General features: G+C 39.7%; 1 protein-coding gene across 1 annotated transcript in view; it reads right to left on the bottom strand.

Moving 5' to 3' along the window:
- Window positions 1-932: 932 nt before the first annotated feature.
- Window positions 933-13,784, bottom strand: part of LOC104157047 (dedicator of cytokinesis protein 8-like) — a gene marked incomplete at its 3' end in the record, with an annotated part of 34,117 nt that continues 21,265 nt past the window's right edge. Inside the window, exons 14-20 of the mRNA XM_009706508.1 lie at window positions 7,837-7,954; window positions 6,097-6,167; window positions 5,290-5,428; window positions 3,736-3,837; window positions 2,714-2,809; window positions 1,386-1,620; window positions 933-1,097 (exon numbers count right to left, since the gene is read on the bottom strand). Coding sequence (XP_009704810.1) covers window positions 933-1,097; window positions 1,386-1,620; window positions 2,714-2,809; window positions 3,736-3,837; window positions 5,290-5,428; window positions 6,097-6,167; window positions 7,837-7,954 — 926 coding nt within the window. The remainder of the gene's footprint in view (window positions 1,098-1,385; window positions 1,621-2,713; window positions 2,810-3,735; window positions 3,838-5,289; window positions 5,429-6,096; window positions 6,168-7,836; window positions 7,955-13,784) is intronic.

Here is a 13,784-nt window from a genome sequence, read left to right as displayed (position 1 = left end):
ACTGTTCTTATCTCAACCCACTGGTTTTAATTTTTTTCCGAATCTCCTCCCCAACCCACTGAGAGGGAGGAGGAGTGTGCGAGTGCCTGCGTGGTGTTTGGTCGCTGTCTGTGGTTAAACCATGACACAAGTCTAGGCAAGCTCAGAGATTTTAGCACATCCTATCAGCCTAAACATCCCTCAAGGGGGATTTAAATGAATATTTGAAAGAGAAAAGGGCCTACCTGTCTTTAGCTCCCACAGCACAGCTGCTTGGTGGGAAGTCAGTTAACATAAAACAATTGATCAAATGAATCCTATAGGCTTTAGGACAGTGGACTACAGCAGAATAACAGAATGGCTGAGGTTGGCAAGGACCTCTGGAGGCCATCTGGTCCAAGTTCCCTGCTCAAGCAAGGTCACCTAGAGCCAGTTGCCCAGGACCATGTCCAGATGGCTTTCTTATATCTCTAGGGTGAGAGGCTCCACCACCTCTCTGGGCAACCTGAGTGTTTCCTGATGTTCAGAAGGAACCTGCCATGTTTCAGTTTGTGCCCAGTGCCTCTGGTCCTGTCACTGGGCACCACTGCAAACAACATGGCTCTGTCTTCTTTGCACCCTCCCTTCAGGTCTTTGTATACATTGAAGATGCGCCCTGAGCCTTCTCTTCTCCCAGCTCTCTCAGCCCTTCCTCATAGGAGAGATGCTCCAGGCCCTTCACCACCTCTGTTGCCCTTGGCTGGTCTCTCTCCAGTATGTCCATGTCTGTCCTCTACTGAGGAGCCCAGGACTGGGTACAGTACTCCAGGTGCAGTCTCACCGGTGCTGAGGAGAAGGATTGTTGTGTTTGCTATTTTATAGGCCAGTTCCCTAAGTCCTCCTCTCAGAAGCACCATCTGAATAGCATGTATCAAGAAAAAAGAATACTTTTGCAATCCTTGCAGCAATATTACCTGGTTTGACTACTTCTCTTTGAGGCTCTGGCAGACGAAATACATAGTAGACATAAGATGCCAAGAGGCAGTTCCTCCCATGCTGGTCTTTGCTCAGGTCTTTGCTGTTGTGTAGACTGTTCACGATTGCAACCACAGATTCAAAGGCAAACTGTGAGAAGTTGGCTGTGAAACAAAGGCAAGAATTAGTCTCAGCACTGAAGGTGAGGGCATTCTTTGTACCAACAACAACTAATACTACATGCTTTAATTCAGTGTCTAACCAATTCAGAGCTCTAGACAGCAACTGCTATACCTGATAAGACCCAAGGTCTACATAGGCCAATAACCACTCTTCAGTAAACCCACTGACTTTCAACCCAATCACTGTTACTCCATCACTTTGTGCTACATAAAGGCAGACCGTAAGCATTAATTACCACTACCACTCCAACGTCATGTACCAGTAAATACCTGTCTGGCCAGCTATGACCATGGGCTGTACAGCCAGCTGGAAAAGTTTATCTAGTACCAAATGTAAAAACAAGACAAGAGGTTCAAGGCGTGAAGAATTCAAACAGATAATGCTGAGTTTCAACTCATGTTCCAAAGTAGCCTCTGTAATCTTCTGGTCCACCAGTCGAATGGGGAATGTCACTTGACTTTCCAGAGAACGGCACAGAGTGAAGAACTTCTCCAGGTGATTGTCCTGCAAACATAGTGCACTCACAGTTAACAAAGTTGATATAGTTTAGGCTGCTACTAGCTAAGCAAAGCCTGATTGACCCACCTGATAGGATGAGAGAAAATATTTTCACCTTTCTGGCTTGCAGTGGTGCCTAGCCCTAAAGATCGATTTATAAAGCAGCTGTGACAGCCTTTTGTTTGTTCCCTTTCATGTGGCTTAGATTCAGACTCTGGTTAGATCAGGTTAAAAGCAGAAAAGTTAAAGCCCTCACTAAAGCGATTGCTTCATTTCATGAAGATACTGTTCCCACTCTCTGACAAAACTCTGTCACATCATAGCTCTGTAGTCCCTCTGCCACCCACACCTAAGTTCCAGCTATATACAAGTTACATGCCTTATGAGTATGCCCTACTTTTATTTAAAAACTTGCTGCAAAGGAGTGATGGACCTTCGTCAGACACAAGGCCTCCAGTTGTTAGGACATAGCTACCAGGGTTAACTAGAATGGGATGATGGGTAGGAGACACTGTAAAGCAGCAGAAACAAAATTAAGCTTCTTTGTCTCAAACCAGTCTCCCAATAAGATGGGAAAATCTCCAATTATCTATCATATTTAAATGACCAGAATCATAGAGTCTCATTTAGCACTAAGCTTGTGTCCCATACCACATGGCATTGATGGCTCAGCTGCCTAAAGCATTCCGGCAGTACAACCTGTCCCTGGAGGCAGGGAGGCTCTACATCTCTGCAAATGTGGACATGGTCTGAAATAGCCTTCCAGAAGAGAAGATGCAGGCTGCAGAAAATGGTATTGTGCCCTGCCACTGTCTTTCAAACAGAACCTAAGTAGATTCTTGCTGAGTTGAGAGGACACCAGGCTGCTTATTGCCTGACGTGACTTGCTGCTGAGAGTGCTCATTTGTTCCCTTGTACCAACAGATTTCATTTAATCAAAGCATTTAATTCACTGAGGGTATTATTTCCATAGCTGTTAGTTGTTTTTAAATCTATGTGGGCTTAAACATTTCCATTTCATAAACCTCCTAAGTCAGCCTGGACATCTAAATTCTCTTTGAAATGAAACTACAGCTGTGTGTTACTTCTCATGCATTACCTGAGTGTGAACAGATGAAACAGCTTGCACTTCCACATTGAAAACACCTTTGTGTCCTTCAACCCACTTAATAGGTGGTGTCTGAGATGGAACTTTCTGTGATGGAATAGAAATATGGGAATCATCATCTTCCTTTCAACGATCAAACAGAAAGTCTCTTTACACAGGGGTCTATAGGGTATTCATGCTATTCACTTCATTTTAGATCTCTGAATTCAGTGCGATACAGAGGATCACAGTTAGGCATCTTCTTGTTCTCAAAGACTAGATGGAGAGAAGCTGATGCACTGAACAGGGAAATTTGGAGCACTTCAGCTGGATGCCTAGCACTGACAGTGCGAGTATACATCTTCTGATGGGATCAGGCTCCCCAGGGAGGTGGTGGAGTCATCGTCCCTGGAGGTGTTCAAAAAAGGTTTAGATGTGGTACTTCAAGACATGGTTTAGTAGACATGGTGGCATCAGGTATACAGTTGGACCTGATGATCTTTGAGGTCTCTTCCAACCATAATGATTCTATGATTCTATGATTCTATGATTCTATGATTTTTAACATTAGAAGTTCCCAGTTAAGGCACCACCAAAGGCACTCCATGGTGATGTGGTGCAGTTTTTAACCCACTGGACAGTTTCCTACTTGCCATATTTACTCAGAGGGGACACTTTTCCACCTCAGTAGCAGCACATGATTCCATTTCTCCTCCCTCTCCCACATACCCACAAAAAAATGAGCAAATCATCCTATGGAAGAAAGCAAATTATTGACTTGACAACCTCTAAACAAATATATCACTGATTAGACAGTTTACAAGGATTTGCTTGGATAACTAACTTTAAAATAGACAATATAACCATATAAAATGATAATAACACCAGTGACAATAATAATAACAACATTTTTCTCCAGAGCTTTCCTCTTTTAAAGGAGGCATTGTCTACAAGCAGATAGCAATGTTTGTAAAATGCTTAGGCTGTTCTTCTACATTAGGAAAATACTATCTTTTCATAATTTTCTTTGTTACCTCAGGAGAGTGAATTGAATAGTGGAAAGGCAGCTTATCCAATGCAACATGAAGGCAAAAATGTCCAGTCTGAAGACGATCATTTAATAGAATCGGCAGCCACTGAAACAAATGAAAACATAGCAATATTCATGACTATATATGATTAGAGCTATTTATCTAATTTGTTATGTACAGTCAACAAAACAACAAATGAGATATTGACCCAAGCTTCTCTGCTTTAAATTATTCGACAGTAATTTATTTGCATTTTAAATTCACTGATAGCTACTGTAGAAAAGTGTACAAGACTGCTTTACAAACCATCCATTTCGAAGAAACAAACACAGAGCTTTTCATGTTTGACATATATTTTTCTAACAAATCTACCAGGATTTAGTAGATTCCATATTTTTATTTAGACAATCAAGTATCTTGAATAGTCTGATCCTTGGCTTTGAAGAAAATCAACAGAGTTCAAGTTTTGCTAAGGATAAATTGAACATCTTGGTTGAGGTCACCATAAGGATTAGGGCCAGAATGACTCACCGTAACTCTGTATTGATATTTGGACACATTTAATTTTTCTCCTACTCAAGTCTGAAAAAGGCTGTGCATTTGAGCATCACAGGGCAGAAACATTTTGTATTTAAGTGAACAGAAGCTTGAAAATTAAGTCCTCATCTATCTCAAGTCTTGTTCCTGAATGACAAACTAATCTACTTCTTACTAAGCCCTTTGACACTGGTGGGACTATATCTGTCCATAAAAGAAAGCCCATTTTAAAGGATTCTTAGCAGTGGGATAAAAACCAAATACAACCCTCATAGCAGGAACACATGGAAAGAACTTCTCTGGCCCTACAGTTCAATTGCTGACTGTAGCTCTGGGATGTTTTCAAATCTGAAGTATTACTATCATGTGTGCTTTCCTCTTACTTTAAAATCTCTCCAGTTAAAAATATTGATTGATAAAGAAAAAGGTCAAAGAGACTATGTACAATATGTATTTCTTAAGATAGTCTCAACAGGAAGATAATTAATGCACAAGAATTACATTTTATCTTCTAGATTCTTTCTGGTTTTTAATTTTGATGTGGGTAAAAGACACTTTAGAACATAAATGATATGCCATATAAAACCTAATTACTATATTAGTTGTTACCTCATGTATGAACATGTTAGATAGCAGTAAATAATTGTAATTGCATATGTTTTAGGTGTTTTTTGCAATAAATAGAATTTAACATAATTAGGCAATATGCTATAAAGCATTCCTGTTGCAAATATTTAGGTGCATACTTCACTTCGGTGCATCAGATGAATTTATCAAAGACACTTGTAAAAAGACAATGTAAAATTATAGGACAAGGATGTAACATAACACACGTTGCACCTGGTTTCTGTGAATTAACGTTAAGATCTTCTACCGTTTTTGATGTATTACCATAACCAGGAAGGGAATATATGACAAAATTCTTGACAAGCAAAGAGACTGTTTGCATGGGATGTAGATACACATACTCACACACACACGCACAAACACACACACTCTTATATATCACATGGAACTTACTGAATACCCAAGGAGGGTTTCCACAGATGCTCCTTGCTTTGGCTGGCAGCTGATGTGATAGAATGTGAACAATAGATGGTGTTTCTCTGTGAGTTTTGCTGGCAGCTTAATTTTCACTTCTTCATAAAAGTCAGGGGACCTGTTTAAAAAAACATGCCAAGTACATTTCCAATGTAAATATGAGACTGACCAGAAGGCAAATTTGCAAGTAAGCTTTTAGATACTATGGTTATAAAAACTATAAATCCTGAAAGCAACCTCAGAGCCGAGTTAAACAAAGTACATATATATATGCAGCTAAATTTATAGCTACCTATAGCTTTGATTCAGGAAAAGCATATACGGTATCAGCTGAAATGTTTCAGCTTTCACTCATCTCTATACTTTCAAAAACCTTCAGTCTTAATTTTGGGTTCCAGAATATTTATTGTGTAAATCCTAAATTCCGAGTCCATATTCATGAGAATGAGAATGTCCCTTCCGCTCTTTTGCATCTGTGATTCCATCAAAGTGAATGTTCTTACAAACTTCTGCTGCTGCTTCCTGCTCCTGCTCCTTAATTTTCAGATTAGGAATATTCTCAACTAAACTCTGAAAAGCTCCAAACAAGAAAAGCAATGGTTGCTTATCCAATTATCACTTATTCAAATGCATGTAGCAATCCAAATCAGATATGACAACACATAAAATATAAATGTTTAAAATGGATTAGTACCAGCATTCCTTGATGAACTATGTAGGCTAAGAATCATGTAAAGAGGTCATGACTAACACTTCTTAAGTCATACAAATAGTAACAATACTTACTTATTATGATATGTGATAGCTGTGTATATTTCTTGCACAAATTCTGGACCTGAAGATTTCCCAAAAATTACCTACATTAAGAAGAAAAGAAAGTAACAGCAGTCATGTCATAAATTTTAAGACAGTATCTGAAGGCTGAAAATGACTCTTCAATTTTATCTTAGTATGTTGACATAAATGTCTTATTACCAAGCATCTTCCTCACACACCATTTAGGCTAAAACACCAGGAAAATGGAAGAGAGGTAATTTCCAGAGCCACTGACTAGCTCACACCACAGTCTTCAGTCATGTACTAAAAGTTAGGAACTGCAGGAATAAAGTTATGGTAAGCCTCTTACACATTGTCACACTACCTTTAACTAAAAGCTAAAAATTTGAATTAAAAATATTTTTAGAAGTTTGTTTTTCAGTTGTAGCCTGCTTCTTTAGGGTGAGATCCATCTCACCTAACCTTAAAGGTCCAAAGTTCTTTTTCAATCAGTGAAGAGAAATAGGCATTTTTGGTGCTTGATTTTTTTCCCTCATTTCAGACACAGCCTTGTGCTAAGGTCCTGGAATCCAGCAACTTTAAAGAGAGCCCTCGGAGATAAGCTTAGACAAGGATATCTGTACAGCACAAGACCATTTGTATTGAGATGAAGCTTTCCCACAGTGGAGAGGGATGCCAGACAAACTGTGTCTGTCCTAAGCATTTGTCAGAATCTAATTGTAATATGGGCAGAGTTCAAGGAAACCAACAATGCAGTGTTGTGCAAAAGACAGTGTTATATTCACATGGCACAGCTCCAGCTCTGGAAGAAATGTGGATTGGGAAAACACTGTGCTGATGCTCTGATTTCAGTTCCAGAGCTCATGTGGAGTAAGGCTGTGAAGTATGCACTGTGCAGTGTCAGCAAGCTGATAAAGGCTGGTCAGGTGTCAGTCCTGCCTCCAACATATAGTTGGATTAGAACTCCTCAAAGTATTATTTCCTCTCATTTTTTTCCTCCTCTAACACATAATATCACAAAATATTTTATCCCATTGTCATTCTTAAATACCCAATTACACTGTCTGAAGATTTCCCAAAAAATTCAGGCTGAAGCAGATGTCTGGGTTAGAACACTTTAAACTGAACATCTGAAGGTTGTTAAAGCTGAAGATAGGATCTTATAATAAGAAATGTTGAATAACCTGAACATACACAGTGCTGCCTGCTCTGCTAGTAGTGCACATGTATGCCCTAATACACAGTGTGTTTCAAGCACAGAAAACTCTACCTGCACTGCATGATTGTGCACCCATTCAGATTCAGGCAATGAAGATCCCAACTTCTAACTTCCAGTGTTATACCTGAGTATTTGTGTATATATAGTGCATATGGAGGAGTCACACTGGAAGACAGACTACATCATTCTTAAAAGGTCTCTGAAGCTCTGTAAATTTTACCGTCAGAGTTTCCAACACCACATTGATTTAACACGATGCCACTCTTCTGAAAATAAGATAGGAAGACTTAGATAAGAGGGAGTAATATGTCTCTGTTCCACTCAAGCAACAAGTCTTTCCTGTTGTGGGTAAGGACTACAGCCCTGCTTTCTGATGAGAATTACAAGCTTCACAAGCCCTCTGATGTTAGGCTTCCTAAGGTCCCACTAGCAACTGTGGTGATGGTAAGTAAACAATGAGTTATCTCTTCAGGGGTTCCTCAGGAATGCACGTAAGCAAAAGCCTGCTAGGAAATCTCAGCATTTATTACCGCCATTGCACAGGACGGGTCTTCGCCACACATAAACTGGATCTTGATGGTAATGTTTCTTGCAGAAGCTGGTCGGTTAGCAAAATTCAGTCTCTGAGGGTAAACATAGAGGAGATTTCTGGAAGAAAGAAAAGGAAGAATAAAATAGGTAAATGGCAAGCATTTGCATTTCAAAATGAAGTGCACAAACTAGCATTCTGCTGATTCCTCTCCCTGTCCTTCAATTCCACCTAGATAGTGAAAGCTTTGCCAGAACTCCATTTCAAAAGTTCACAAGGAAAATGTACGTTCTTGCTGTGACACATAGAGCATCCTATGCTTAAGGTTTCTCATACAGTAAGCTATGTCTTTGAGAAGGCAGTCTTCCCATCTCTCTTTGTTTTGGAAATAGGTAATTCCTAGTTACAAATAAATAAATATATTTCCTTGATGTAATGAAAAGCAGGGATCTCTCAAGAAAGCAGCTTCCTTCTCAGCTGTGAAGAATCAGATTTTGGAAGTGATAAGGAATCACCCAGAGCTGATAAAAACAAGTGAACAAGCAAATAAAACCAACAACTGAAGTTCATACGTTCCTAGCTTACAGCAACAAAATGGTATATATTTCTAGACTATGCAAATCAAAAATCAGTATCAATGAACCTGAGTAAATGCAAACAAGAAATTCTAGAAACTGACATTTTTTTTTTGTAATTACTATAAATAATGCTTTAAAATACAGCACACTTTGCTGTTTACTAGCCTCTGTACATGTACAGATCACTAAGCTTAAAAAGCGCCTTTAATTTCTGTGGGAAATTTGGCAGCATAGATGGTCTTCCAAGTTCAAAACCTGACAATTCTGGTGGAAGAGTCAAAATGCTAATAGAAAGATTCTTCTCCAGTGAAGTCTATGGCAAGTCTGAGATTTCAGCTAGACCTGGATTACACACCTTCTGGCATCACGATTATGTCTATTTAACGGCCCGTTTTCCCAGTCTGGTATAGGATTCTCACTGCTTGTCCTCTGAGTGTAAGGAATAAGACTAGTGTTGGTGGAAGCATGCTGGCTTCCAGTGAGAAACAATGAGAACTACTCATGGGCTTTCATGCTTTCTTTTTGTTTGTGACAGTCAGAAGCCACACACAAAATCACCCTGTCCTTATCCCAGATATCTCCTCAGACCTCATTGTCAGCTGAAAACATGGAGCAACTTTGGAGAATGTTGTCATTAAATCAGACAGTCCATCTTCCATTTGTTGTATCCCAAGACCTGGGAAACTTTAGCTGATTCTCCCTATTGCCGTGTGTCACAATGTGACAATACTCTTCAACTACACAGTCCAAGCTACTTTGCTAACCAACACACACTACATCAGCCATGGCATGCCTTAGCAAACAAACTAGCATGTAACTTGCCATTCCCTTTGTTCAGAACAGTACTCCTGCCTGCCACACTAATGCACTTTCTTCCTTACCTTCCTAACCACAATTTCTGCTCTGCCAAATTCTCTCCAAGATGATATTAGGAAAAGCTAAGTGAAAGAGAGAAATATATTGGTAGCCTCCACTGAATTATGCTTGGGGGAATGACATATTAAATGAAGAATATTATCAATATTACATCTGCCAGAGGTGAAGAAATACATGTAGGGGAGGCTGCATAATCCAGTCATTGCTTCATTAATCTGCAGCTCAGCAGAAGATGTCACAAATCCATATAATGTCCCTGAGCACTGGATTTTACATTTAGATGTGACTTGAGATGAAAGATATGTAAAATCACAAACAGAGAGCTCTCTGCTGACTACACAACCAAGGAAGCATTATTCCAGCAAGTACTGCACTGAAGAGCTAAAGCTTGTGCCATTTATGCTTAAGCAGTTTTAGGGATCCTGCTTACATGTGTATTAAACCCATCAGCACTGAGGAAGAACAGAGGCAAATGCTGAGTCTGGATATCCTGCAGAGATGAAAGTCATGACTCATTTTTTAAAGCAGGAAGGTGCGGAGATGATCAAAAGAGGTTCCTTCACAGAGGAATGAATTGTAGACTCATGGATGACTACTGCGTAAGTGCTACTGTCTGCCAGCATCCGCACTCTCCAAAAGCCTGAGAGAAAGCAATGACAAGGAGCATTTCCACATGGCAGTTAGCTGGAGTGTCAGGGCAGCACTTCCTGCTGTCTTTTAAATAATGCTAGCATGCCTGTAAGGATATGGTGAGCTCCAGGAGGCATTGTGTCTAACCTGAGGCTGTGCACTAAGCAGAAATATTCAAACAACATGCCACAGCAATTACTTTTGCTCAGTGTGATTAAATTTCTACCCTCACTCACCCTACAGAAAGTGCAGGGCTTGACCTCCAGATATAGTCAGATGTGCTTACAGAAATCAAAACAGTTATTCAGGAGTTAGTATGGGTCTACAAAAACCATGGCAGAGCACCCAAATTCACTGAGACCAGAGTTCCACAGGATAGCAGAGTCCTGGGTGATGCACAGATCCAGACAGAGTCTCTGGTTGGAGACTGACCCAGCAGAGAGATGGTAAGGTAAGAAGCTATTTCAGAATCAGTTACTTGCTGGGAAAGCTAAGGGTCCACCTAGCTTGACATACGATACCATGCAGCAATCCTCATTCAAATTTGCTAACCTTCCTGAGACCTGATGACTTTCATGGGACTTAGCAGTGGTGATTTGACCACTTCCCATGACCAAAGCAATGCAGAGCTATCTTCTGCCAAAATAAAGTCTATGCAGAGTTTCAAGTCTGTGACCCTTCTCAGTGAATATTCCTGTTTGTAAGTATTGGTTCTGCATATGTGTGACATAATGAAATCCTTCTCCTTTCTAAATTACATAACGTGTGAGGTGTCAACAAGAGCATCTCAAACTTCTAATGAATATTAGGCATGTTCATTGATGACTGTGACAAGAATGCCACGCATAGCAAAAGCAAGAATGCCACGCATAGCAAAAGCCAATATATGTGCAAATAGTCATTACTGATACAAACCACAAATGTTCTATAGGTGAACAGTGATGGATGGGTTAACATTGCTGTTTAATATATGACCCATATATTGCTTTGATATATTTATACAATAAATGACACAGTGAAGGAGTGCTAGTAAATACAATAGCACACTATATCTTCCCAAAATACTGGTAACATGTCCCCCTGAAGTTCTTGTGTTAGATAATGTGAGACAATATTTCATATTTATCGGCAACTTCTTGTTGCCATGGACAATATGCACTTCTAAAATTTCAGCTGAAAATGGTTAAAACCCTTAGTGAATGACATCAGATTCAGGTGGAACTTGGATTTGTTTAATTGTCTCATTGATGCATTTATAGACTCCTCCCTCCTGACCTGGGAGGCTGGAAGCTATACTGGCAAACTGCACAGCTCTTGAGTGATATCTCTTCTCTAAACTGTACACCACAAAGTAACCATTTATCAAGCAAGAAGAAAACAAAGCAGTGAGAAAACTGATGTCTTCTCTCTACGTGCCCTGCAGACCTAAGCTATAGAAGTCACCTGTTCTTACCAAAAGGGAAGCCACCTACTACTACCAGTAACCCAGCACTATTAACAAGTCTTGGATCAAGTTACTGGAGCATTTTCATTCCAGTGAATGGTTTGAAGTAGAAAGCATGGTGTCCTGAGGTTAGCAAAAAGATCTGCAGACTTGGAAAGGAATGTTTTGGTTCTTAGAGTCCTGGTTGGGAGCTCTTTACAAAAGGACAATATTCAGCACCCTACTGCTTAACCAGGGGCAGTACCAGTGATCAGAGTAGCTTCATTTTTCTTAAGATATTCATGAAAGATGGAAGCATAAGCCACTGTCTGCTGAAGTGGAGCTGCAGCAAAACCAGTGAAGAAGATGCTTTCATTCAAAACCATCTGGAAAGGTAGGCCCCTCACACTGCCCACGTCTTTCATGTTTTCAGTTACAGCTTCTTTCTTGAGAGGGAGGTAGGCATTCAGTGTTGCAGTGAGTGCTAATGATAATGATTAATGAGCAGTCCAGTTTTTCTGGGAAGCCATTGTGCTAGATAATAAAATTGCTTTTATCTCTACATCCTAGAGGAGAAGCAATAGTGATATCCTTTACAAGACAGGGAAAAAGAAGTGGAAAAAAATAGCCTCAGGTTTGGGGAATTAAACTACAACAAAAATGCTCAGCATTGTTTGAACATAGTATGTAAACAATAGTCTACATCTTCTAACATTCCTGCATGGTAGGTATCTCGCTGCATGTGTGAATGTGCAGTTGGACAATATGAGTTACAATCAATAAGCCAAGGCTTTGCAGAAAATCAGCGGTAGAACTGGAACTGGATTTAAGAACTGCCATTCAGTCCCACATTCCTTATACTTTAGGAAGTTGCTTGAACTGAGATATCAACACATTAATTTCAATCTTTAATTCCTACAGGTCTCTGGAAGACTCAGTTTAGCTTCTTGTGAAAGAAAAGAGCACTAGCTTAGTACACATTATAAATGATTTGCATTTACTTTCTGTTGTTTTAAAAAGCTTTCCTTAACAAGCTTTTCTCGCTGATAGTGCTCTTTTGTTTCCACACAGTAGACCAAAGAACAAACTAATACTGAAGCTGAAGAACAATAGCATCAAAAATACAACATCAGATTTCTTTGGAAGGTGAAACACAATATTTATCAGAATATGACAGATTTAAAATAGTATAAAAGTGCTCAGCAGAATGTGAAAGCAGGTATTACACTAGTGATTTGCATCCAGAGAGCTAGCAGCTATTCAAGATAGAAAATTGTGAAGATTTTTTTAAAAGATGTTGCTCATTTTGAATTGTACTTCCTTAAGCCTGCCAAAAATAGAATTTTCAAGAATCTGATTTATGATGTCAAATTACAATTAACTGCAATATTTTGAGGAACCCCAAAAAAACCCTGTAATTAAACCACTTGCATTTGATTATTTTTTTTAAAGAATAACTACACATTTCTTTAAAGGCTTTGCTTTCATCTGAAAGTTTAGACAAATCCGTATTTTATTCAGATTCTCTGCTCAGTGACTACACAGAGATCACCAAGCCATGGTGGCATGTTTTCCTCTCGCCTGCATTACATAATTAATGAAGTTTGTTATGAGGAGCCAGGTGTAATACCTTATCTGAAAGCACTGTGACAAACAAGCTGCCTGTGGGAGAGGGATATGCACTCCCAGAATCCTGTTTGTGAAGTTTTTGGTTTCACTGTTTCTGCTTTATTATGCGGCATTTGACAAAGTCATTTTTATCTGAGTAAAAACCAAAGAAAAATTAGGAAACCTTCCATGAAACATCTTACTGCTGAGATAGTATAGTAGATGCCCAGGAAAGATTATGGAGCTCAGAAAAGGCAGCTATTTGTGTTGGGATGAAGTCATGTGTACTGAGGAGCAGAATATATCAGGACACTCTCACATCTCTGTCTGAAACTGTAGTAGCTAGCTTAAGCTGCTTCCTTCACCTGTGCACAACAGTGCAATATTAATCTCCACTTTGTTTACTCTGAAAAAGAAGTTAGAACTGCTAGCATCTCCAAGTGGCATGAAACTAGAGCAATGGCCCTGTAGAAGACACACAGGGCTACTGTGCTGTCTCCAGATCCCATGGGCAGAAAGCCAGACAGGAATAGATAACGCTGTGATGGCAATAACAGGAATAACAGATCATTATACATCAATAGCTTTTCATCTCTCAAAACTAGTCAAGGATGGGGTAGAATGATTGCCACCAAAGCAGAAGGCCTCCAGCTCCCACTGCAGACTACAGCAAGGCTAAGCATAGTGCCAAGTGGTTTGCAATTAAACAAAACAAACCAGCAAAGGAAAGGTTTTTTTCCCTGCCTCTCCCCGAAAATCCCCTAAGCGTTAGGCAGTTCCTCCATCAAAGACAGGACTTCCTGTGCCTGGTTAAGCTGAGTTACTGCTGAAGTG

The sequence above is a fragment of the Cariama cristata genome, unplaced genomic scaffold, assembly GCF_000690535.1.
Source record: "Cariama cristata isolate BGI_N322 unplaced genomic scaffold, ASM69053v1 scaffold9408, whole genome shotgun sequence".
Classification (NCBI taxonomy): domain Eukaryota; kingdom Metazoa; phylum Chordata; class Aves; order Cariamiformes; family Cariamidae; genus Cariama; species Cariama cristata.
The sequence above is the reverse complement of the archived record's forward strand: the minus strand, read 5'-3'. Positions and strand labels throughout refer to the sequence as shown.